The sequence below is a fragment of the Panthera tigris genome, chromosome B2 (genome assembly GCF_018350195.1).
Source record: "Panthera tigris isolate Pti1 chromosome B2, P.tigris_Pti1_mat1.1, whole genome shotgun sequence".
In the NCBI taxonomy this organism is placed as follows: Eukaryota; Metazoa; Chordata; class Mammalia; order Carnivora; family Felidae; genus Panthera; species Panthera tigris.
The window spans coordinates 37,246,823-37,271,253 of record NC_056664.1 but is presented as its reverse complement, the minus strand read 5'-3'; the positions used below and the strand labels follow the sequence as shown (position 1 = coordinate 37,271,253).

General features: G+C 41.2%; 1 protein-coding gene across 6 annotated transcripts in view; it reads right to left on the bottom strand.

The window, feature by feature from the left end:
- DNAH8 (dynein axonemal heavy chain 8) overlaps positions 1–24,431 on the bottom strand; it is a 325,383-nt gene that overhangs the window by 43,849 nt on the left and 257,103 nt on the right. For all 6 annotated transcript variants that reach the window (XM_042986265.1, XM_042986264.1, XM_042986266.1 and 3 more), the window contains 5 exons: positions 21,132–21,205; positions 18,679–18,831; positions 18,150–18,305; positions 9,053–9,169; positions 7,155–7,256 (listed from right to left, as the gene is read on the bottom strand). In XM_042986265.1, the coding sequence (XP_042842199.1) occupies positions 7,155–7,256; positions 9,053–9,169; positions 18,150–18,305; positions 18,679–18,831; positions 21,132–21,205 (602 nt within the window). The remainder of the gene's footprint in view (positions 1–7,154; positions 7,257–9,052; positions 9,170–18,149; positions 18,306–18,678; positions 18,832–21,131; positions 21,206–24,431) is intronic.

Here is a 24,431-nt window from a genome sequence, read left to right as displayed (position 1 = left end):
TCACTGGGAGGATTCAATGCAAAAAAGAGATGGGGACTGTGCTTTACTTCAGTCAGTTATACTTTCTCTAGTCCCTTCCTTCCATATCCTTTTTCCAGCTCTTTTTAGGTCCAGTGATTACTCTGAAATGACCTATGAACTGATTCTCTCTTCTGTCTCCTCCCCTCCCCACCCCACCCCGCTCTCCATTTCCATCCTAGTCAACTCCTGCACACAAGGCACAGAGCTTAGGACTGGAACAGAATGAGAAGGTGAGTCACACATGGTTCTTTCCTTCCAGGAGCTTGTGACCCAATGAAGGAATAGGTCAATTACATAATAAACCACAATGCAAAGTGCAATAAGAGGAGAGCCAAAGGAAACAAAAATAAGCAAAGCACTAAGGAAGCTTAAAGCAGGAAGAAAGAATAGACAGCTGGATGTCAGGTAAGCTTTATCTTGGAGGTGATTTTGGAGAGAAACCTTAAAGGACAGGATTTGATAGGGGATCTAGTGACTAGGGAGATGACACCAGCAAAGGCACAGAATAATTGATACAAAAGTGTGAGGTGGGTTGAGGGATGAAATCTAGGGTAAATATGTCCAGGTGATGTCTGGGTGATGATTGGTGTTAATTTAAGAAATGAGGAGCAGTTGAAAGCTATTAAAGAGAACAGTGCTATGATCATGGTCATTAATTAGAAAGATTATGTTTCGGGGGCGCCTGGGTGGCTCAGTCGGTTAAGCATCTGGCTTCAGCTCAGGTCATGATCTCACAGTTCGTGAGTTTGAGCCCCGCGTCGGGCTCTGTGCTGACAGCCTGGAGCCTGCTTCGGATTCTGTGTCTCCTTCTCTCACTGCACCACTGCTCACACTCTGTGTGTGTCTCTCTCTCCCTTTCAAAACTAAATATTAAAACATTTTTAAAAATGAAAGATTATGTTTTTAGTGATGTGGATGGTTAGGGAGGATGATGGCCACAGGGTCATCGGCACACAGACAACAGTGACCACACTGAGTTCTCTAGTACCAGCTGACATATATCTATAAAAGCAAAACAGAGTTTCTTCCTGTTTTTCTATCACTTTATTAGTAAACAAACACACAAACATCTGAGTTTCACCAAATTTGGAGGATATTTGGGGGGACAGTCAAAGTAAGGAATAAGAAGTCAACATGGAATTACTCTGGGAGACTCTAGAAGGTACCTCGCAAAGAAAAGCACTCGTCTTCTAAGGACAATAAATAAAGTTCTACAATTGTTGGTTTTAGGGGAGACACACTGTAAGGTGTTGAGAACAGAGAAAACAAACAAGGGTTCAAAGATAAGCCCCAAATTGTAAGTCATAGGGTGAGAGGATCCAATTTGAAGGCACTGATACACAATTAAACTGAGTCTCACTGTGGATAGCATGGTCAGGGCAAAGGTTAGGCCAGCAGGTTAGAAGGTACGACTGAAGCCGCGACTAGGATAAGGGAAGGCAGCATGTGGACTCCATGGTGCTTTCTGTAACCTTCTTCAATAGAGTTTCATGGTAACCTCGTGTCCTTATAGCCAGAGACCCAAACTCTCCTCTCTGGTTACAGAGGAGCCATCTGGAACAGGTCAGAGCTAGGCACAGGAATGAGTGAGGGAAGGAATGGATGACACAGGAAGCTGAAAGGGGTGCAGGACCAAGTACAGATTCAGAGGCAGTAAGGGTCAGGGCATCTCAATGGTCAGAGACTTGGAGCCACTGAAGGTGGAGCAACTCTAAGGAAAGTTAGGAAAGAGACTGAGAGAAAGAAATGGGGGCTGGAGGGTGAGGGAAGGTGGGGAAGCTGCCCGGGGGCAAAAGAATGGAAAAATGGAAGGATGAACTTTTCATTTAGGGCAGTTGTTAATCCCCAGATGGGGCCCAGGCCCAGAGGTTGGAGACTTGTAGGCTTCTGAGAGGTGGTTGGAGTCTGCTACTCTTCTGTTGTCCTGAGTGTGGGGGTTCAGAGAAGAAGTAGAAGAGGTGGAAGACAGGTTTGGGTCAGAGAGCAGAACTGCCCACCTTGAGGTCTGGAAGGTGTAGCAGTTTGAGCCACAGGTGCTCTTCCTCTCCCTCCCTTTGCTCCCAAGCAGGTTTCAGCTGCTTCAGAGAACTCCCTCTGGTTCTGATGTGGAGGGCAAAGAGGTCTCTGAGAAATCCCTTTCACTTTGCCAGCAAACTGGCGTTCCTCCCACCTTTAAGTAAGGTAGTTTCAATAAAACAAAGACAAACCAACTAAGAGAGTTGGTTAATCAGGACTTTCCTTGAACTCTACCTTTTAGAAAATGCCTAAGCAATTTTTTAAGCTGATATAAAGTGTTGTATAAAAAATCTTTTTTCCTGATTTTCAGGTTGTGCTCTGGGGTCAGTAAAAATTCAATCCAGTCTACGCTGTCTTAGATGATTCTGACCTCCGAGCACATAAAACTTTCAATCTACTGAGATTAAATTATATTTAGCATCATCAACAAATAGGCATTGAGTGTACCCTAGGTGCTAGAGAGAAAGGACACAGAGACTTAGATGATTTGTTCCTTATTTCAATGGACTTACAACCTAGTGGGGTAGGCCAAATACATGTCTTAGGATCACATATTTGCTTTCCCCACTCTCCACGGCAACTACCTCACACCTCTTCCTCTTTCTTCAAATGTCCCAAACTTGCTGTCCCCTCCCCTCAGCTGATGACCTGCATCCCCTTAGCCAATGATGCTTATTTCACTCCGAACATAGACACGGTCAGAAGAAAACAACTCCATTTTCCCCCATCAAACCTTCTGGTCCCTGCACCTGTCCCCCTCTGCTTCCCCTACCAGAAGGAACGGGCTGTACATACTGTGTACTGGTACACATACTGGTAAATCTAAATTAGCGCTGGTTGTAGAATTATTATAATGAATAACAGGGGTGGGAATTCCCACCCTGGGAATTCCAAAATTCCACAGCAGTAACAGGGAAGATAGAAGGGCTCAGAGGTAAAGCCTATAAGGTAGGGTTAGGTTTTTAACTTAAGTAACCATGTTTGAAAATGTAAAGACTAAAAATGGAATATTTTAAAACCAGTACAGAAATATAAAAACACACTTTTTTGAAGCAGGAAAGGAGAAAATAAATCCAAAAAAAAAAAAAGCACGGTTAATGAAAACCACAAAATAAGATGATAGAATAAGTCAAAACATAGCGGCAATCACAACAACAATAAAGTGATAAATTTGCCTGTTAAAGGACAAATACCTTCAGACTGGATGTCAAAAATTCCGGCTATTTTTTGTTTATAAGAGATAAATCTGAAACATAATGCACAGAAATGTTGAAATGAAAAGAATAGAAAAAAAAAATATATATATATATACCAGGTATAATATTAAAAGACTGATAAGGGAGTGAAGGGGCAAGGATCAGAGTAGGAAATATATTTGCAGTCACGTAATCAACAAAGAACTTACATCCAGAATATGCAAAAAGCTCCTATAAATAAATATTTTAAAAAGACAGACAACCCAAGAGAAATAGAGGAAGAACGTACAAGCAAGTCACAAAGAAGAAAACCAAAATAGTGCATCAACATGTCATGTGAGGGGGCTCAAGCCCATTAGCATTCAAAGATAAAAAATTAAAACCAAAGTGAGGGGCCCCCCGGGTGGCTCAGTCGGTTAAGCGTCTGGCTGGCTCAGGTCATGATCTCACGGCTCATGGGTTCGAGCTCCGCATCGGGCTCTGTGCTGACAGCTCAGAGCATGGAGCCTGCTTTGGATTCTGGGTCTCCCTCTCTTTCTGCCCCTCCCCCACTCGCACTCTATCTCTCTCTGTCTCTCAAAAGTAAACAAACATTAAAAAATTTTAAAAAATTAAAACCAAAGTGAGATATCAGTATACACCCACCAGAATGGCTAACATTTAAGCCATTTAGCCAGAATGGCTAATGATGCCCAGTGTTGGTGAGGATGTGGTGAAATGGGGTATCTCATTCTTCTGTGGGATGTATTTTTGGAAAACACTTTGGAAACCAGATTGATGTGACCGACTAAGATGGAAAGTACATAAACTCTATAACCTCGCAATTCCGCTCCTAATAGAAAGGCATAATCGTGTGCTCCAAGAACCTTGTGTGAGAATGTCCCCAGAAGCATTATTTGTAATAGCTACAAATGGAAATGATCCTCATTTCCACCAATATAATACAATGGAATCCCAACACAGTAAAGGAAACAAGTAAACTACTGCTACACACAACATGGATGGATCTCAAAATACCATGTTGAGAACAGGAAGCCAGAACACCAAAATGACAACATACTGCATGGTTCCATTTATATGAAGTTCAAAAACAGGCAAAATTGAGCTACATTAATAAGCAGTACTTACTCAGATGGTGAAAGTTTAGTGAGGATGAAATTGTTGTGGGTATCTTGAGTTGTGCGGAAGAAGGGGGCATGTGTGAGTCTTTGGGGGAACTGGAAATGTTCTATGTCTATTTAAAGAGAGTTATTAAGCTGTATGTTTATATTTTATGCATTTTTCTGTACATTGCATATTTTTTAAGTAGTTGCATTTTTCAAAGGTTTATCAAGCAAATACTAAGTACAGGTAAAATCTCTTTCCTTATCTTCCTTGAGCCTTCTCAGTTGACCATTTCTTCTTTCCTGATACTTTAAAGTACTCAGGACCCTGTCCTTAGCTTGTTTTCTGTTGTTTTCTTTCTCTACACTTTCTTCTTAGATGATGCTCTCATCTGTTATCTGGACTTCAAAGGCTGTCTTATATGCTGACAAATTCCAACTCTTTTTCTCCAGCCCTGACCTCTCTCTTGAGCTCCAGACCTGTAAATCCAACGGCCATGTTTACCCTTCTTCATTCACTTAATCAACAAATATTTATTGAGGCCCCTAATATGTTCTAGGTTCTGCGCTAGGTGCTGGGAATCTGACAGTGGTGTAATGAGGCAAAGCCTTTGGGGAACTTACAGTCTTGGACAACTTCAATTGGGTGTCTTGTGGACCTCTCAAAAGTTACATGATCATAGCAGAACTCCTAATTTCCAGCCCCAGCCAATAAAACTCATTCCATCTGCAGCCCTTCTCCTCTGTAAATGGTCTTATTCTCTAATCAGTTATTTAGGTCAAAACAAGAGTGGCCCTTGACCCCTCTTCCCTTACCATCAGCATTCTTCTGGTACTATCTGTACCATGCAATGCAATGTAGATGCAAAATCTAACCACTTCTCAGAGTCTCCAGTGCTAAACCTCCAATTTTAGGTACTTTTACAATATTCTAACACAAAGTATACTTTCAAAGACATCTTTTTTCTTCCTTTAAACCTCAGATATAGAGGTGAGTTACTATATTCCTTTATTTTTCTTATGAGTCTCGGCCCCCTTTATGTTAGTTTTTCCCCATTCATCCCTGATCTCCACTCCCAGTCTCCTTCCCTCTGAGGGCATCTATTTAAATGTGCTTGATCTATGTCCTTGTGAAATATACATGTATTGCTTTCTAGATCTCATTTTATTTTTTTTAAGCTGTGCACTCAGCACTAAGTTTTTAAGATCTATGCATGATACTATATGGATCATTTCTTCCAAGTGCTGCATTGTGTTCCATGATAGGTGTCTACAATATTTAGCTCATCTATTCCCCCAGGACAGACTCCCAGGTTGCTTTCAACCTCCTACTACTGCCAACAATACTATGAGCAATATCTTTGTACATGTCCATGGACCTGTTTGCAAATTTCTCTGGGATATATACTGAGGAGTGGGCTTATGGTTCAGAAGGTATCACACACTTGACATGACCAAGTGTCACCAGATTGCACCCTAGAAGGGTGAGCAGTAGTATTCCACTGTGCTCATCCACTACTTCTTAGGATTCTTAGGCGTCTGTAGTGGATGTTGTGATGTACCACCAGTTTCTTCTCTAAGGCCCAGGCACTCAATCCCATGTCCCTCCCCAGAAATTGTCCTGGCAGAAGGCAGCTGCCTCAACCAAGGTCATGCCCTCAGGGAGGGGGGCGCACAAGCAGATCTCCATCTCAGTCTGTTTCCAGAGAAACCAACCTATGATGGTCACCTTCAACTCCACACACAATATTGCCGTAAACATTATTATACATGTCCACTTGTGGACTTTTTCTAGAAATGTCCTGTGACGTGTCTATCTAGGATACTTAATTTCAGTAAGTTTTGCCCAACTGCTTTCCAGGAGGTCTGTACTGATTTTAATCTCCAGCAGCCAGGCTCCTGCCTCCACACATCCTTGCCGACATTTATCATCATCCATCTTTCTCCACATACAGCTTCAAGGAAAACTTGCAGAAATAAATAAGGGTTGAAAGAAAAATCAGATTCCTGGCCAACCTCCAGCTTACCAAAATACTCTCAAAGTTTATGCTTTGTTGTTTTTGTTAAGGGGGGAAAGATCATTGAAACAGAGAATTACCAATATAGATCCTAATACAAAGAATTCAAATAACCATAAAATACTCATATATCTGATTTTTCCCACTTATGTAATATATATTGCTTCTTTAGCATGTAAAAGTTTTAAGAAGAGTTTGAGCCTGATGTGTGTGTGTATATATATACATATACACTATTTATCACTGGTGTGAAAGCTGTAATTGCTAAGGAATAATTTTCTCTAGAAAATGTTTACCAATGTGATGTATGTGGATTTTACCGGGAACAGAGGAAAAAATGAGCACTCTATCACTTTTCAGTTGTCTGTCCTAATGAAAAAGATGACAACACCCAAATTATAGTTAATTCTCCAGTCACTTATTTTGGGGCTTGAAATCTTCATGAGACTCATAGCCAGAGGAAGCAGTCAATCACCTGTCATGTGAAGGAGGGGAGAGACCCTGAAAATGTGCAACTCAGGAGAATAGTCACAGACTATTGACAGCTGATCCTTATTCTACTTTGGACCACAAGGACCACAAGTTGATTGCTGGTTGGTTTGGCTGTGCCTTTGGCTTTGGCTTTGGCTTTGGTTTTGGTTTTGGTTTTGGCTTTGTTAGGTGATTCTTTTCAGCGGCTCTGCTCTATATTTTTTTTTCCCCTTAAGTTTGGCTCAGTGATTATGAACAAACAAACATTCCTGTTTAAAAGGAAAATGCAATGAAATGTGTCTCCATGCTTTTTCTGTAAACTGACTTACTCTAGCAAAGCAATTAAGTAGACGTTTATCAAAGTCATCTGTCACTCTGCCTCCATATTGTACTTCTCCAATCATGTACCGAACCGTACTCCATGAAACACCCTTTATTAAAAATAAAAAGATTGTTAATTGTCAATCCAAACAGATAATTCTAAATATTTCAGGTCTTCCCTGGAGGAAAGGTCTCAAAAAGAAAGCACTAACTAGATTGCATTTAAAATGACTCTATTAGTAACTCTTTTGCTATCACATGACTGAAACTGCCAGGGTTCAGTCACTAAAGAAAAATCTATAATGCTAAATATCAGTGAATTTATTACTCATTGATTATTTAAAATTGGGGTGGGGGAAGACTACTTTTCATTCTGTGGATGTAATCGTCTATAATACTCATTATAGTAATGCCAAGCTGTTAAAAAAAAGTCATGTTTAGTGAAGAAAGGGAAAAAAAAAACAAGTAATCAACTGTTTAATACACTTTCTTAGTAATATATTTTCTGAATCAGTATGAGAACAACTAAAAGATTATTCACTCACAGCATTTTTCTACAACGCAATTCTTTGCTGTCTCATTCTGTGAGCTATAACTAAATCAAAGTATTTACTAATTGCCATAGAATCTTATCCTAGCAATATATTGCAGATATTAATAGTTTTTTTTAATTTTCTTTTATTTTTTACTTAATACATTTGGGGTAAGAAAAGTAAGGATGCTTTATTTTTTAATTGACTTTCTTTTGGTTAAACTTTGATTCATCAGCTCCACTGCCTTTCAAAGCAACTATTTCAAGGTTAACTATTATTTGTATATATCAAATGATAAATAATAACAGAATATGAACCCATATGATGCAATTTTTCATCAAGTTGTCATACTCGATTTAATATGCCTTTGTAATTTCAAGGAAAAATGATGGTTTGATTCTAGATCCTCCAGCGGCCCAGGTAAAAATTCATCATGGCTTACTGTCACCATACTGACACTACAGTATCTATAATTAGCTTCAAGATCCACTATGAGAAAGAAGAGAGGGGGAGACAGCAGAACACTTGTGTTTATTGAGTACTTACTGTGTCCCAATATACTGTGCTTTCACAAATGCTAACTCATTTATTCCTCACAGAGACCATGACCATTCTGTAGATGAGGAAACAGGCTCTGGGAGGCTCATAAACTTGCTCAAGATCAAGGAAAAAACGGATGTGGAAGCACATGTGAAAGGACAACTGGGTTTGTGTTCTCACCTCTGTGACCTTTTGGAAGTCCCTCCTTCTCTCCTATTACCTCATCAGGAAAACGAGGATAATAGTAATGCCTTCTGTACCTCCCTCACAGAGTTGTGAAGACACAAATGAGATCCTCAATGCACGAGCACTGAGAGCTGTCAAGTGCTGTACAATGATCAGTGACCGTTACTAAAAATTATTGCTATGTATCTCCATAAGTTTAAGCATGTGTTAAGATGTGACTAAAGGTGAGAAAGCACTTTCACGTGGGCTGAGAGATAACATTTTCTTTCACCTCTGAGGAGGCATCTGTGAAATGCTGGAAGAAAAGTCTGACTTAAGATGGACATTGTCTTGGAGTGCACTGTGGCACTTGGGTGAGGCATGAGGAAGGTTGTGAAGTTTCTTCATTCGTGGTCTGTCTCTGCCGTGTATGTGCGCCGGAGAGAGAGGAGGGGGGCAGGGACATAAGCATGAGATGGGGATTCAAATGCACCCCTATGGGCAGTAGGGGTGTGAGTGGAAATGGCTGGACCAATAAATGGCTGATTCGGGGAGGCGGGGAAAACCTTGGCAGGTTCCCTGTATATTATACACTGAAAATGTCTGTGGAAACTTGGTTTAAGGACAGCAATAAAAATTGGGGGAGGGGGGGAAGCAATTTCACTCACCTTTTTAATATCACATTCATCAAGGTGATTCTGAATAAACTGGACACTGGCTGTAAAGTCAGCAGAATTGAATTCATAGGGAATATTCCATCCTAAGGGACCAAATTTGCGTCGCTCCTTAAAAATGCCAAAGAAAATAAGTGAGATTTTAAAATTGAATGTAGCTGATTTCTTAATAAACATAAAGTACAGGAAGATTCAGGCATGATATAGAGATAAGTTGATGTAATAAAAGAACAGTATACAATTTTGGATCTATTAACCATTAGAACTATTATTTCTTAGCTGTATTGCCAGATGGTTTACAAGAAAAAATGTTCAAATATTTGCCAAATTGTAGTTCTTGGGAAAAAAAAGTCTCAGTTTCCATCGCCAGCTCAAAAAAATGCAGTAGGTGCTCAATAAATAGCTGAATTTATAAATAAATGAATTTATTTTAAATTACCCTCTTAGAAATTTCAAATGTTAAAAGTAAGGGTTTAAATTTTTGTTTTTCAATTTGAATAACTGAAACACTCAGGAGCATTAAACCCCCTGCTGGTGTCACTTCGTAATCTTGCAATTTCAGATTTTGAAAACCCCAAATCTCTATTGTAAAACATGACACATCCTTCTTAAAACTTTCACAGTGCCCTATTTGTTCTCTCCTCTGGACCAGTGGCTAATGTTTTCAATTGTCAAACTACCCATAATCAATCCAACTGGTCTCAGATCAAATGATACAAATGCCTCAATATTCTGGAGACCATTTTAAAAGGTATGTAAATGTGAGAACTGGTACTTCCAGGCTCTAATCACATAGCAAACCACATAAATTAACTCAAATATTACTATACCATCAGCTACCTCTGCCTCAGCATATAACCAGTCTCTAAGTGGGGAAGGGGGTCTAATCATTTATTTGGATTAGCTCCTAGCCCTTTGACCCTAGTGGCTGAGGTGAGAACCTATATGGAGAGTAGAATCCCAGTACATCTATGGGACAGGATAATTCTACTTCTTTACCTCTAAATATATAGTAACTTTCTCTCTTCTGCCTTCCCCCACCCCCTCCCCACACACACTGTCTTCACAGACCATTCCAATACTTCTTCTTGCAGCTGCTCCATGCTTTAGATCCTAATTAATACCACCACTTTAAAGAATCTAAATGAGGGGCGCCTGGGTGGCGCAGTCGGTTAAGCGTCCGACTTCAGCCAGGTCACGATCTCACGGTCCGTGAGTTCGAGCCCTGCGTCAGGCTCTGGGCTGATGGCTCGGAGCCTGGAGCCTGTTTCCGATTCTGTGTCTCCCTCTCCCTTTGCCCCTCCCCCGTTCATGCTCTGTCTCTCTCTGTCCCAAAAATCAATAAACGTTGAAAAAAAAATTAAAAAAAAAAAAAGAATCTAAATGAATTTTAGTTTAGACAAGTTCATGGACAGGTCAGAGAAAAAATTCAGAAAGCACGAAGGTTTAATTACTGATTTTCAGAATATGCTTTTAAAATATTAAGTAAACCATGAAAATTAATTTGGGTGCAGATGTTCTGACCCTGGGAGATCAGACTGTTAAATAACAAAAATTCAACAGAGTAAATTTTAAAGATCTAAATGGCTTTATTGAATGACTGATGAGTCAGGCAGCATCCTATTTAGCAAATAGAAAGGAGCCCCGAAGAGCTACAGAAAAGGAAAGGTTTTTATTTACTATTTATTTTTATTTTTATTTTTTAAGTTTACTGATTTTGAGAGTTGGGGGGGAGAGGCAGAGAGAGAAGGAGAATCCCGAGCAGACTCTGTGCCATCAGTGCAGAGCCTGGTGTGGGGCTCTACCTCACGAACTGGGAGATCATGGCCTGAGTTGCAGTGGATCCCACGAAGAGTCAGACACTTAACCGACTGAGCCATCCAGGTGCCCCAGAAAAGGAAAGGTTTTTAAAGGCAGAGGGGGATGGCACAAGAAAATCATAAGTGGAAAAAAAAGGATTATTTTGGGGGACAAAAAAAGGATCTCCTTTGGGGGACAAAGGGGGTTTATTAGGGGATTACCTCACTGGTGCTGACCAGGAAATCCCAGACTGACCGGTTAAAATTACATTCCTGGAGAAGGTTGAAACTGCAGTTCGGTTAGGTATTAGTTTCAGTTTGGTGATGTGGGCTTAGCACAAGTAACTCCATTCTGGGTCTGCTGTCTCCTTTTTAACAAGACCAAGGGCAAACAAACCACTCTTAAAAACGTAAACTACTAACATTACTTCCAGACCTGTACTTCTTTAGGTTAAGTTGTCAGGTATTACACATTTGTATGCTGTAACTCCCACCCTCATCCCTTAGCTCATTAGATCTAATTAGATCTAATTAGATTGAAGTGGACAGCCAGCCCAAGAAAGGCCAACCAGATTTCTCCTCCCAGGAGTTTGGACTTAGGGTTCAGAACTTTGATCTAGAGTTAGAGCTTTAACCAGGGAGACTTAGAAACTTGAGAGCTGTGAAGCACCATCTTCTACCTTGAACACAGAGAGGCGAGAAGGAGCAGAGGTGCCTTAATAGATGGGAGAGACTTGTGGTATCATCCCAGCAGCAAGGGGAAAAGCCCTGGCTCTTAAAGGTGTCAGCTTCTCTTGATGGCTTTCTGCTTCCTGGTCTCAGCATTCATGTTGCCGTGATGTGTTTTTCTACTTGTTTCATGTTGAAATACTTGGTCCTGTAACCAGATTTTGATCCTTGACAGTGAGAAACGTGTCTCCCATTTTTGTCTCCCCTTTTGCGCCTTTTTGGGGAAAGGCTTATGATTGTGTAATAAACACTAGAATGATTATTGGTAATTATCAGAATGAAAGGCACTCTCCCTCTCATCCTCTTGGGGGGTAATTTCTGAAGCTGACACAAGGTTTTGAATTTTTTGAGTGGATCCCACAAACATTGAGCTGAGCCTCCTCTAGGTTATTTTGGAACAAGAGTGGGTTTGGGAGGGGCTGTGGGATATTAATATGAAAATGCATTCAGTTAAGCCTTGAGTCTCTGGAATTTCTTCCATCTTGAAGTCTTCAAAGAGAAGAAAGCTAACCATTTATTGGTGAGATGCAAATGTTTTCCCACTTTTTTAAAAAAGAGAACCAACTCTAAAATAGTTTCACCTGTGTTTGACTTAATTTTTAAAATTTACTGTTCAATTAGACAAGAGACTGAATGAAAAATAATTCTTCCTTTCCAATTACTAAAGCTGCTTAAATTGGCTCTATGGAAACATTCCCATTTACATGCACTGAGCCATTGCAATTCTGTTGCTCCTTAAAATGTGATCTTTGAAAATTGCCCCAATGCTGAGACTCACTTCACTTTATGCTATTTACTATCAAATTTCATTTAAAGCATTTACTTTTTAGGTTGGTTCACTAAAGTCATAGACTTATTAGCTTATCTTGGAAAAAAAAAGAGAATATCTTGCGGGGGGGGGGGTAGTGACTTTTCTTTCACAAAGGAAGTCATTTCATTTTCTCACAATTTTTTTGGTACTCAGTGATCTAAGTGACAATAAAGAAAGAACCCTGAATTATCACCTTGGAATATTATCAAGCCATTGGGAGAACTAAGAACTCATTTGGAAGCTCAAAAGCAAGGGGCTTTGCCTGGAATATTGAATCTCTTCAGTCCCATTAGTATTTTTGAAACTATGGGATGAGTCCTATGCGAGACAATGGAAAAATATTAAAATCAATGTATTTTCAAGAAGTTTTAATCTATTTGAGAAAATAAGCCTTAGAGGACAATGTGATAGTGAGTATAATTAACTGTCAGAATTTAACAGATGATAAGAAGAAGAAGACATTCAATCAGAGGCTTCTGGGAAGAATGAAACTGAAGCTGGCCTTTGAAAAGCAGGGAGAAAAGACTGCTGGGTTTTGGCAAAGACCATGAGCAAAGAGAGGAAACACAAAGCTTGTGATTCATCCAGCAAGAGGCTGCTGAGCAGCTACAGCAGACAGTGACCTCAGGTAAGTAGCTGGAACTATGTGTTCATACGATGACTCGGGCGTGGAATGTAGGCAGATATGAATGTCAGGGCAAAGAGCTAAAACCTGATTTAATAAGAGGGAGTTATTATTTATTATTAAGTTGGAAAGTGGTGATTTTAGGAAGACTAGTCTACACTTTACTGAATTTGACCAGTATAGTTCCTTCTTTCTATTCCACGGAATCTTCAAAACACAGAACTGCTAGTGAAATGCGGAAAACTTGGACTCCTCCTTTGGACGCTGAAGAAAAGTTGCCCATTGGAGTCATCATCTTAATGATGTCAAAGCCATTTCCAATCTTATGTTAGATTCTACTTCATCCCAATGAGTCCACCTCCCACGGCCCAACACAGAACCACTTCAGTTGCATCTGCAAAACAAGGCTCTCTTTGGAGCACCACATCTTGATTATTTAATAACTGGAGTTAACATAAAATGAAAAACGCAATCCATACTACACAACAGCAGGGAAACTTTAAAAGGTGAAAATAATGAACAGAAATGGACAGAACCCCTGGGAAAAACCATCAACCAAAACGTGAGAGATCTTTCTTTAAGCCTGAATCATATTACTGAAATTATTCTGAAGACGTTTAAACTAAGAACTTTGCAATCATGCCTCCCCGAAGCCAGAACTTCGTATGCACCATTAAACTTGAAGGAGATGTTTGTCAAGGCTCAAACCTGAGAAAGAAAACAAGATGTGGGAGAAGAAAACACTTTTCTGAAGGAAGAACTACTGTCAGTGGAACCTGGGCCCTGTTCCATGTGGCCATTTTATTTAATATTTAATTATTTTTAGGATCCTGAAGAAAATATCCAAGTCTGCAACTGCCACCGCAAGCCCCAAGAGCTCCTAACCAATGCCTCCAGCAAAAAACCTCACAGACTTGTACATAAACCATTAGAAAAATCCCCCCAAATGGGCCTCAATGTAGGCAAGCCAAGGGGATGAGGAGAAAAACTCCAAACCATGGAAAGGACATGAAGATGATGAAGGATTTTTTTTTTTTAACATTTATTTATTTTTGAGAGAGAGAGAGAGAGAGTGTGTATGTGCGCAAAGGAGGGGCTGAGAGAGAAGGAGACAGAGAATCAGAAGCAGGCTCCAGGCTTTGAGCTGTCAGCAGAGCCCAACAGGGGGCTCGAACTCACAGACTGCAAGATCATGACCTGAGCCAAAGTTGGACACCTAACCGACTGAGCCACCCAGGCACCCCAAGGATTCCTATCTTAAGGGCAGTGGATGTTTGGCAGTCATTCTCAATTCTCAATTCTTCTTGCATATTAGAATCACTTAAGAAGTGTTTTAAAAGACTGAGCACCTCACCTTGCTGCCTCCTCCCTGGGACTCTATGGCCCAGGCAATGGCTGAGAACCATTGCATTAGACATTCATTGGGTCCAATGCACTGTTCAAACAAAATATGGTACATTGACCATCAACAGGAAAAAACCAGAGGTGCCATTCTGACCTTCCACAGAATACTGCAGAATTTGTGGGAGGACACCATAAATGTAATTATTGAGTTTCAAAAGACCAAGACTCTGGAGGAAGACCTATTTAAAATTAAAATCCTAAAGGGTGAATGTGGCCTTGCTCTGAAACCCAGAATGACGCTGCACTGGAGTATCATAGAGAGAAGATACTAAGGCCAGAGGGAAGCTTCCATTGAGAGTAATCTCCAAGAGGATGTAGAAATGCCCCCAGGGAGTAGTGGCCAAATGTAGCTGAAGCACTGGGGATGCTGGGCTCTCTCTGGGAGGGCAGAAGAGCTGGCTTGCTAGGGCAGAGACATCACCCAACTGTGGTAAGGGCGCCGTTGCTGCAGTAACTTCCTGGCATATGTGTACAGTAAGTTCCTGGAGGAGAGGAGAGGGAAGCCCAGGGGGGTCTGGGGCAAGAAGAGTTTGGCGCAGAATTGGCTTGTGTATCTCTGTAAGTTCCCATGGAAGCACCCATGGCCTCCTCCTACTAGGTAAGCCTGCTCCTACCTCAACAACAAAACAAATCACACCCTTCACTATGCCGCCCAAGACAGTTGTCCTTGACCAGCCAAGTATATTCCCCTTCTATGGGAGAGGAGGGGTGTTCATTTTGTTCTCTGTAACAATGAGCAAGATCCATATAACACATGATGCCCTTGAGCAGGGGTGAGTTGATGACATGATGCCAAAGCACAGTTTAGTAAGGGAAACTGCACTGGGGGATACACAGTTCTTGCATTTGACCGCTATTTCACCACCAGGTTCTGCGTTCTGACTCGTGATGGGCTCCAGCACGAACCCCTACGCAGCCCTGAAGCTTCAGAGCATGCGACATGAACCAATTCCCTGTTCTTTTTGTCAGTCTCTGCAAGGACAAATGCATATGCATCATGTTTGTATAGAGCAAGGGATAACTAGGTTAACTTGGAGGAATCAATCAGTCAATTAACAAATCAGGTATTGGGCTATTATGTCCAACACTAGAGAAATCTAAGTCACAATCATTCCAACCCAGAACGTCCTTCCTGTAGCAGCTTCACTTCAAACTTTAATGTGCACGTGAATCACTTGGGCATCTTCTTACAATGCAGATTCTGATTCAGCAGGTCTGGGGCCAGCCTGAGATTTTCTCTTACAAGCTCCTGGGCCATGTGGACGTTGCTCGCCCCAAACCTGCATTTTCCTATCAGGTAGGTGCCATCCTAACAAGTAAAACAAATTATTTAGGCAATATCACAGTAAATATTTCTGCAAATGAGGAAAACAGAACGGAGGAAGCTATGCTTGGATTATTTGTGCTCCCTGTGTAGTCACAGAACTTGATAATGGAATTTTAGAAATGGGAAAAATCTTGAAAGATCACCTCCTTCTGACTCTAAACACACAGATGAGGAAACAGAGGTCCTGAGAGGCATATAACTTAACAATCCCCACATAGCTAATTGATTTTACCGCAAGCATAATGTCCCAGCCTCCTGATCCTCAATGAGGTTGCTCTATCTAGCACACTATGACTGTATTTTAAGAGACATTCAACCTTTACTTTCACAGCCCTAGCAATGGAGACTTTTTTCTGTTTTAATCCAAATGTATGTCATGTTAAGAGCAAACACTCCTTGACCCCATGACTGGACCACGGCCCCACTGTTGTTCTTCTATTTAGCACTTGGATAATGGCCACAAAAACACAGGTTGCCCCACTGACCATATGGAAAATACCCCCAATCATCTCCCCATGATAAGCTCAGTGGAAGAGTTGAATCATCACTACTGGGAACAGAATCATAAAATATATTATTTGCGAATTGGGAATTAAATAACAGAGTTAAAGTAATATTTGTATTAGAGTATGATAAGGCCTAGCAAAGCAAACAATTCCCAGATAAGAATGTATGAAATAGGCTTCAGTGACTTGAAAGCTGTAATTTACAATCCAAAGGCCACAGTGGGACTTGGTAAAAATAACCACCCACAAAGTGTTTAACCTGGTTTTAACTCTCTCAGGGGGAGGGGGCCAATTCACAGGAGATACACCAATGTCTCCTCTACACAGCTCTCTCCGCTGGGCAGCAGGGAACCTGGCAGAGTGGCAGGGACAAGGAGCCTGAGGGTAAATATGCCCAGTATTCTCTTGGATGAGAACCAAATTCCCCTCCAGCTTTGGGCAGGAGGGGAGAGAGGAGGTGAAGCTCTGTGTGCCACTATGCACAGCTAAGGCAGGCCTCCTAGTACAAGCCAGTGATTCATTCTGTCCTCACTCCAGCCTCAGGGAAGGAGGAAATGTAGAAGGGGTTAAAGGAGCCTGTTCATCTCTCTCCAAAATCAAGGAGTGACTCAAGCACATTAAAATTATACAGCTTTCAAATATGGGACAAAATATAAAATCAAATGTAGAACAAAGCAATAACAAAATGAAAACACCGTATGGCTGCAAAGTCATAAAATTACTAAATTAATATACAAGTGTATGGTAAAAGCAAATAGTAAACAACCTGAAAATGACAGGTAACCACTGTGACTCTTCTTCTCATTGTCACCATCACCTTCGCTGGCTGGCTCAAAACACACCACCGCCCGAAGCAGGCAGCATCCGGCTTGACTCCTAGATCTACCACCTATGAAGTTACCCTAACCTCTCCAAGCCTCAATTTCCTCATTTTTATTTTATTTAATTTTTTCTGGGCGTGGTTAATTTATTGCCACACACTAAAGGGATGGGGGGATGGACCCGGAGTGAGGCTGGGGCTGCGTTGTCCCTGTGTCTAGTTCTCCTGTTATTTAGGACAGTCCAAGGAACAAATTCCTGAGAGTCTGAGGAAAATTACAGGCATTGCAGTCAGACTGGTTAAATAATCTATGAAAAGCATCTAGCAAATAGTAGCTGCTCCTGCTTTAGTGCTACTATCTTCATTCATTTATTTATACATCTGGACATATTATCAATCAATGTCCTCTGGCTTATTTATTTATTTAAAAGTTTTTTACTTATTTATTTTGAAAGAGAGAGAGAGAGTGAGCATGAGTGGGGGAGGGGCAGGGAGAAAGAGAGAGAGAATCTCAAGCAGGCTCTCCGCTATCAGCACAGAGCCCAACCCAGGGCTCAATCCCACAGACCATGAGGTCATGACCTGAGCCAAAAATCAAGCGTCGGACGCCCAACCAACTGAGCCACCCAGACACTTCAATTTTCTCTTTTTTAAAATGGTGATACACCATTCTCACCTTGAGAAATGTGACTGTTAGCATTACATGATATAGTACATATAACGCTCCTGGCCAGCATAGGTACTCTGAAAACCAAATTTCTATCTAAATAACCATGTTCATCTCACACATATTTACTGAGTTCCAGCAATGCCCCAGATGCTCCTATGGCCAGAGAGACTGAGAAGTTACAAAAAGACAAAGTCTTTGCCTTCAAGAGTCTTCCGCTCCCATGGCCAGAGTGAGGGGCAGGAGCAGGGAAAACATTTAACTACACAGACAAATAGATACTATGCCAGGTGGGGAAAGGGGCCACGAAGGAGAGAAAAGGCAGGGTGAGGTAAGCTGACAGTGCAGCAGAGAAACAATGTATTAGGATCCCCTAAATGTGCAAACTGCTCTCAGAAGTTACCTGCACAGTGGAGTGTAAAAATGCTACCGTGTAAAGCATCGGCTTCCACATGGGTAAATTACTGATATCCAGAAGGTCTTGATTAATTCCGGCAAATGTTCTTTTCAAACCCGCGCGTACGCCTTGGGGCGGCTCATTAGTGAATTTGAGAGAAGTCTGTCGTAAAAAGCAAACGGTAGTTTTGTTTCTAGAAATTATTGTCAAGGATAAAATAGAAATTACAATCCCTCAGACAACAGTATGCTTACAGTACATGGTATGTTGGCTAGAATTCAGCACTGTGTAAACTAATGACATCAATCACAGCTGAAACCCCATGAATTACTACCGAGGCTTATAACTCTTCTGTGGAAATAGTTCCTATATAATATGGATGGTTATAGTTAAGACTTTGACCATTATTACATAAGATCTTACAGACTCTACTGCACCAAAATCCCTGCTGTGGTTTCATCTTTCAATAACGCCACGATGTCATCTTTATTTAAACAACTCTCAAGGAAAAGACACTTATGTCACGGCAACAAACCTGAAGCAACGTAATTGGGAATCGATCATGGGGCTCAGTAGTTATCCATACTCGGAAAGAGTCATCACTGGCTTCCGTGGTAATTAACGTCTCTAGCAATTCTTCCATGAATTCTAGGCCAAGGTGACAATTTTGCAGTAAAACCCAGCCACCCTGTATTCAAAAATGATTTCATATTAATATCTTGTAATTTTTTGTTACAATTTTATTAAAACAAAATGTACGATTGAAAAAAAAACCCTTTGCTTAGCACATGTAAATACTGTTTTGAGCACCTATTTTGGGTAAGATGATTTTATGTCAATACAAACATTTTCTTCTGCTACTGGTAAATCTGGTTACTTGGAATCAAGTGGGTTCAAAACAATAGTACTCAGCCACCCCAGGTTCAGAAGGAAACAGAAATGAAAGCTTGAAGCCCTGTGTAAGTACAGTGTGTGCACCATCTAATGGTAGGAACGGGTATTGTGGAATTTGTAACAACTCATCCTAAGGTGAATCGGAACTGACTCACCTCCGAACCAAATCATCTGTAGTCACAGAGAGAAATGCACATTATCTCATGAAAGATGGAGACAATACATGTGGTGACTTGTGCTACCATAATGTAAAATAAACATTTGTTGTCATCACCGCTCCCATATAGTCCCAAAGCCACAAAATGTACTAAGCACTCACTACCTTAATACTTGCTAAAACTGTCTTTAACAATATAAGTCACATAGCCAATGCTGCTCTATGAGAACACAGGTTGTTGTTTTTTTTTTAACCGGACAACATGTTGATACCCTGATATAAAGATCAGATCAATACAGCTACAAAATAGTGAGCGCAGTAAATATACGGTAATTCTTGTGTGTTATGCCTCCTACCGTGAGAGAAAATACAACTCGAACTGGCTTCAGCAGCAAAGGGGACGTGTTTGTCTAGACAACAGGGGGCTGCAGAGTAAGATGGACTTCGTAGTTAGTTTGTGCCGCAGGGATCCAGTTACTCGCTGGGTATTCCATTTCATTCCACAATGTCAGTTTCATCTCAAAAATCCGGTGGCCCTCAAGGGGCAATGTGGCTGTATATGTTCATGGGCTGTTGGTTTGTTTGTTGGTTTGTTTGTTTCTCAAAATGTCATTATTATCCATACTTATCCCACCTTGAGAAACAGGACATGGAAGCTATAAAAGCTAATATTCCAAAGAAGGTTAGTGTGAATGTACTGCTGAAATTTAGAAGTTTCTCATTCACGGAAACTAAAGAAATTATTTAAGACCCAGAATTAAACTGTCAAATCACTCCTTGGAGTGAATCACTTGATCTGAGTAAAAATAATTATATGTAACTGCCTTGATATATATAAATTAGATACACTAGATTATTGAATATAATTAAGTGATAAAGAAAAAGGCTTAGGGCACTTGAGAAATAATGACTAACTTGAGAATTCGATGGCCCAAGCAGAGCCTTAGCTCATTAACCCTCTCTTGTCATTAATTCCCAAGAAAAAGCTGCACCAAAGTTGCTACAGACATTTGGAGATCAAAAGCTTAGAAATAAACCGAGATCTTACTTTATTTTTGTAAGTGGTACAGTTTCTTATCACAGCTGAAATTGTTATCAACCAAGCATCTCTAGAAAATTAATGTCCTGTGTATTATTAGGTGTGATGGAAAATATTTCTCAAGAGTCCATCCAGCTTGCAATTTTCAATAAAAACCATCATCAATATTTAAACATAACATCCTCAAATATTTCTTATTCATCTGCAACTATCCACTAATGAAAAGAATAAAGTCTGACTTTAACCAAAAATTGAAATGTAACTGTCTCGGTCTGTCACTTCTCAAGCACTATCTATTAATGTTGATTGTCAAATTCCAAGACTTGCTAGAGCTCCATTCCTAGAAACCAGAAAGTGTGTCTGCCAAGTTGTCAAAAAAAAAAAAATATTTAGTGAAAATAAGATAGAGCTTACACTATAGAAAATAAAACAAGCTTTTTTGTGGGGATGTCAGGAGCAAACCAGCTTGCAGTTTAAAATTCGTTGGTAATCAGGGATGCCTGGGTGGTTCAGTTGGTTAAGTTTCCAACTCTCGATTTTGGCTCAGGTCATGATCCCACACTTTGTGAGACTGAGCTCTGCATTAGGTTCTGCACTGACAGCGTGGAGCCTGCTTGGGATTCTCTCTCTCTCCCTCTCTCTCTCTGTCCGTCCCTTTCTCTCTCTCTCTCTCTCTCTTAAAATAAACAAATAATAAAAACATTAAAAACTTTAAAATCCATTGGTAATCACAGATTGACTATACATACATTAAAAAAAAAAAAAAAAAAGGAAAATGATGATGGAGCACCACAGGCACAATGCTTAAGTCATCACTGTGGCAGTCCCAGGTAGACCTGATGTCCAGAGGACTAATAGCAAGAATGATGTACTAGGAGTAGTTGTCCTTGTCACCTACCTGCTGCATGGACACCTGAATCAGCTTTCGAGCATGTACCTCTTGTCCTTGCCCCATTGAGATAGTTCTGCATTCTGTAACATAGGAGAAGGACCACTGTGATAAGATGTAAATTTTGTAACAGGATTGGGACAAAAAAAATAATTCCTCAATGGTCATGGCCTCCCTCCCGCCATGGCTTCTAACAAGGGCCCTTGTTACTCAAACAGGTGTGGCCTTTGGTTGTGTTGATGACAGAAATGAGTGGGACAGAAACTGGAGGCACTGTCTGGAAAGCTGAGGGCAAAGACATACAAAGGACACGAGGTTGGGTTTTTAGAGAGTTTGGGGATTTGGGAAATGAGGTGATCACAGGTATTTAGAGGGAAAGAGGATTTTTGAGTTTTGCTGTATATTTTTATTAGAATCTTTCTTTGGTGTTTTAACAGATGCTTCAGTGAAAATTTAATTGGGTTTTTATTCTTTTAAGATGTCAGGGTTGCAGTGCTTTCTGTCCATTTTGGGTTTGTTTGCATGATTGTCTATTTTCCGAGATAGAACTCAAGGCAACTCAGCCCCAGGAGGACTGTATTCAGGGGTAACTGCTCCTTAGATTAGATCACCACCTTGGAACTAAGCATGAAGAGAAAGTGGAGGCCACTCCAACATCAGAAGTATGACTACAATTCGGGGGAGAATCTGCTATTTAGACTCTAGTGCATTTGAGGTCCCAGGCAGAGAACCCACTTGCACCGTGCCACATGAACTCACTAAATGAAGAAGTCTCTGAATCATGCTTGTGAAACTGGAATTGGAAATTAATTCTCAAGCAAACTTTTGTAGACCCAATTTCCTTGAGTTTTAGGGGCATGATCTCAGGGCCAGAAAAGGATGTCAGTGGAGACATTGCGAAGCAGGGAATGTTTTTGCCCTTCTATCCCAGATGAGCCTGGATCCTCAGTGAAGTGGGGCACTGTGGTAGCGAAAACAGTGAGGCTAACTTGGGAACCACTAGAGGAGGTTATAAGTGATGGAGAAATTTATGGGGTGGGAGGAAGTATGTCAGGAACCAGAGAAGTTGTCAGGACACACATCATTTGAACAGCACTGCATGGCTAATGGACAGAAATTCTGTGAGGCTCTGTAAATTGCAACATTAGAGACTATTCATAAACTCAGGGTCACAGGGAGAAACTTTGCAAGGGTGCCTGACAGAGGATTGTCACAGATATCTTGTAGATATCAGTGCACCGCTTGAAGAATCAGGAATTGCAAGAGGCTGAGGTGGAACCAGGCACTGCTCCCAGAGAAAGCCGAGAAGAATCCACACAACCTACCAAAGGAGAAGAAAAGGGAGGTGGGACTTGAATGGAGGAGCCTCTGGATCATTCAAAGAGATGCTGAGCCCTTCATTTGAAGAACACACAAATGTTCAGTTGGTCAATGGGGGGAAGATTTGATAGGGACAAACAGTGATAACACATTGAGTGTGAGCCACAGTCTATCTCCTGTCTCCTTCCAACTCTTCTGAAATACACCTTTGAAAAGGAAGAGCTGCTTTCCATTTAGGTGGCCTGACTTTCTAATATTGATCCATGAATGGATTAGGAGGAGACTTAGAGGCATCCCTTCAAAACACACCCAGAATCTGCTCACTTGTCCACATCTCCACTTTCATTCCCTGGCCCAAGGTTCCGTCATCTTTCGCCTGGATTTTTGCAAAAGCTTAACCAGTGACCTCACTCGCACTCCTGTCCCCTGCTCTTGTTCCCTACTAGCTCTTCTTCCCCAGCAGACAGAGGGATTAGCCCTAAATCAGATCATGTCCATGCTCTACTCAGAACCATCTGATGGCTTCCCATCTCATTCAGAGCAAAACCCAAAATCCAGTGCAAAGTTCTTAGCTACAGCCTCTAAACATACACAATAGCCCCCACTGCAGACACACACACAGACACACACACACACACTCTCTCTCTCTCTCCCTTTACACACTCCACATACCCCACATACACACTCTACACACTATCTCTTCTCCACACACACACTCTTTACACACTCTACATGTACACTACACGTACACATTCTCCACACTCTCCCTCTACACATACTCTACACACACACCTACACACTTTACACACACACACTACATGTACACACTCTACACACACTCTATCCACACACACACCTAAACACTCTCCACACACACTCTACACACATACTACACGTACACACTCTACACATATACTCTCCACACACACACTTTACACAGTCTACACACACTCGACACACTCTCTACACACACACTCTTTACACACTCTACATGAACACACTCTACACACATTCTACATACACACTCACGAACACACACTACACACACTCACAAACTCACACGGACACACTACAAACACACTCTACACACACACTACATGCACACACTCAACACACACACTGCATGAACACAATACACACACACACACACACACACACACACACACACACACACGCACACACCTTACCTCACTACTCTCCCCCCGCTCAGCCATTCACTCTCCTCCAGCTGCAATGGCCTGCTCCCCAGGCACACTCCAGCTTCACTGCTATTCCCTCTGCCTGAAAGATGTCCCCCTGAGAGCTGCACTGCCTCACTTCCTTCACACTGCAGATCTTCCTCACCCTCTTAGCAAGGCTTCCCTGTCCCATCCCATGTAAAACAGCACACCTCTCCCATCACTCTGTCCCTCACGCTGCTTCTTTCTTAGCAGGTTATGTACTTTTCTTGTCAGCATAGTATATACTCACTTGTTTGTCGGTTATTGTCTGTTTTACCCCCACACTAGAATGTGAGCCCCAGGAAAGGGAGGAGCTAGATCCCGGTGGCTAGCCCAGTACCTGAACAGTGGGTGGCATGCAGTAGGTGCTCAATAACTCTTTCCTTAAACTTTTAAAACTGAAGTATAATTTACTCTTTCAAAGTATATAATTCAATGTTTTTTAGTTTACTCATCACATTGTGGAACTATCACTTCCATCTAATTCCAGAACATTCTCATCATCCAAGGGAAATCACACACCCATTTGTGGTCACTCCCCATGACCCCTCCCAACCAGGAACCACTAATCTACTTTCTGTCTCTATTCTAGACATTTAATATAAATGGAATCATACAATATGTGACTTCTGGTTCTGTCCCCTTTTACTAGCATAATGTTGTCAGGGTTCATTCATGTTGTGGCATGGATCACAACTTCATTCCTTTTTATGGCTGAGTAGCAGTCCACTGCATGGATGGACCACATTTTGTTTACCCACTCATCAGC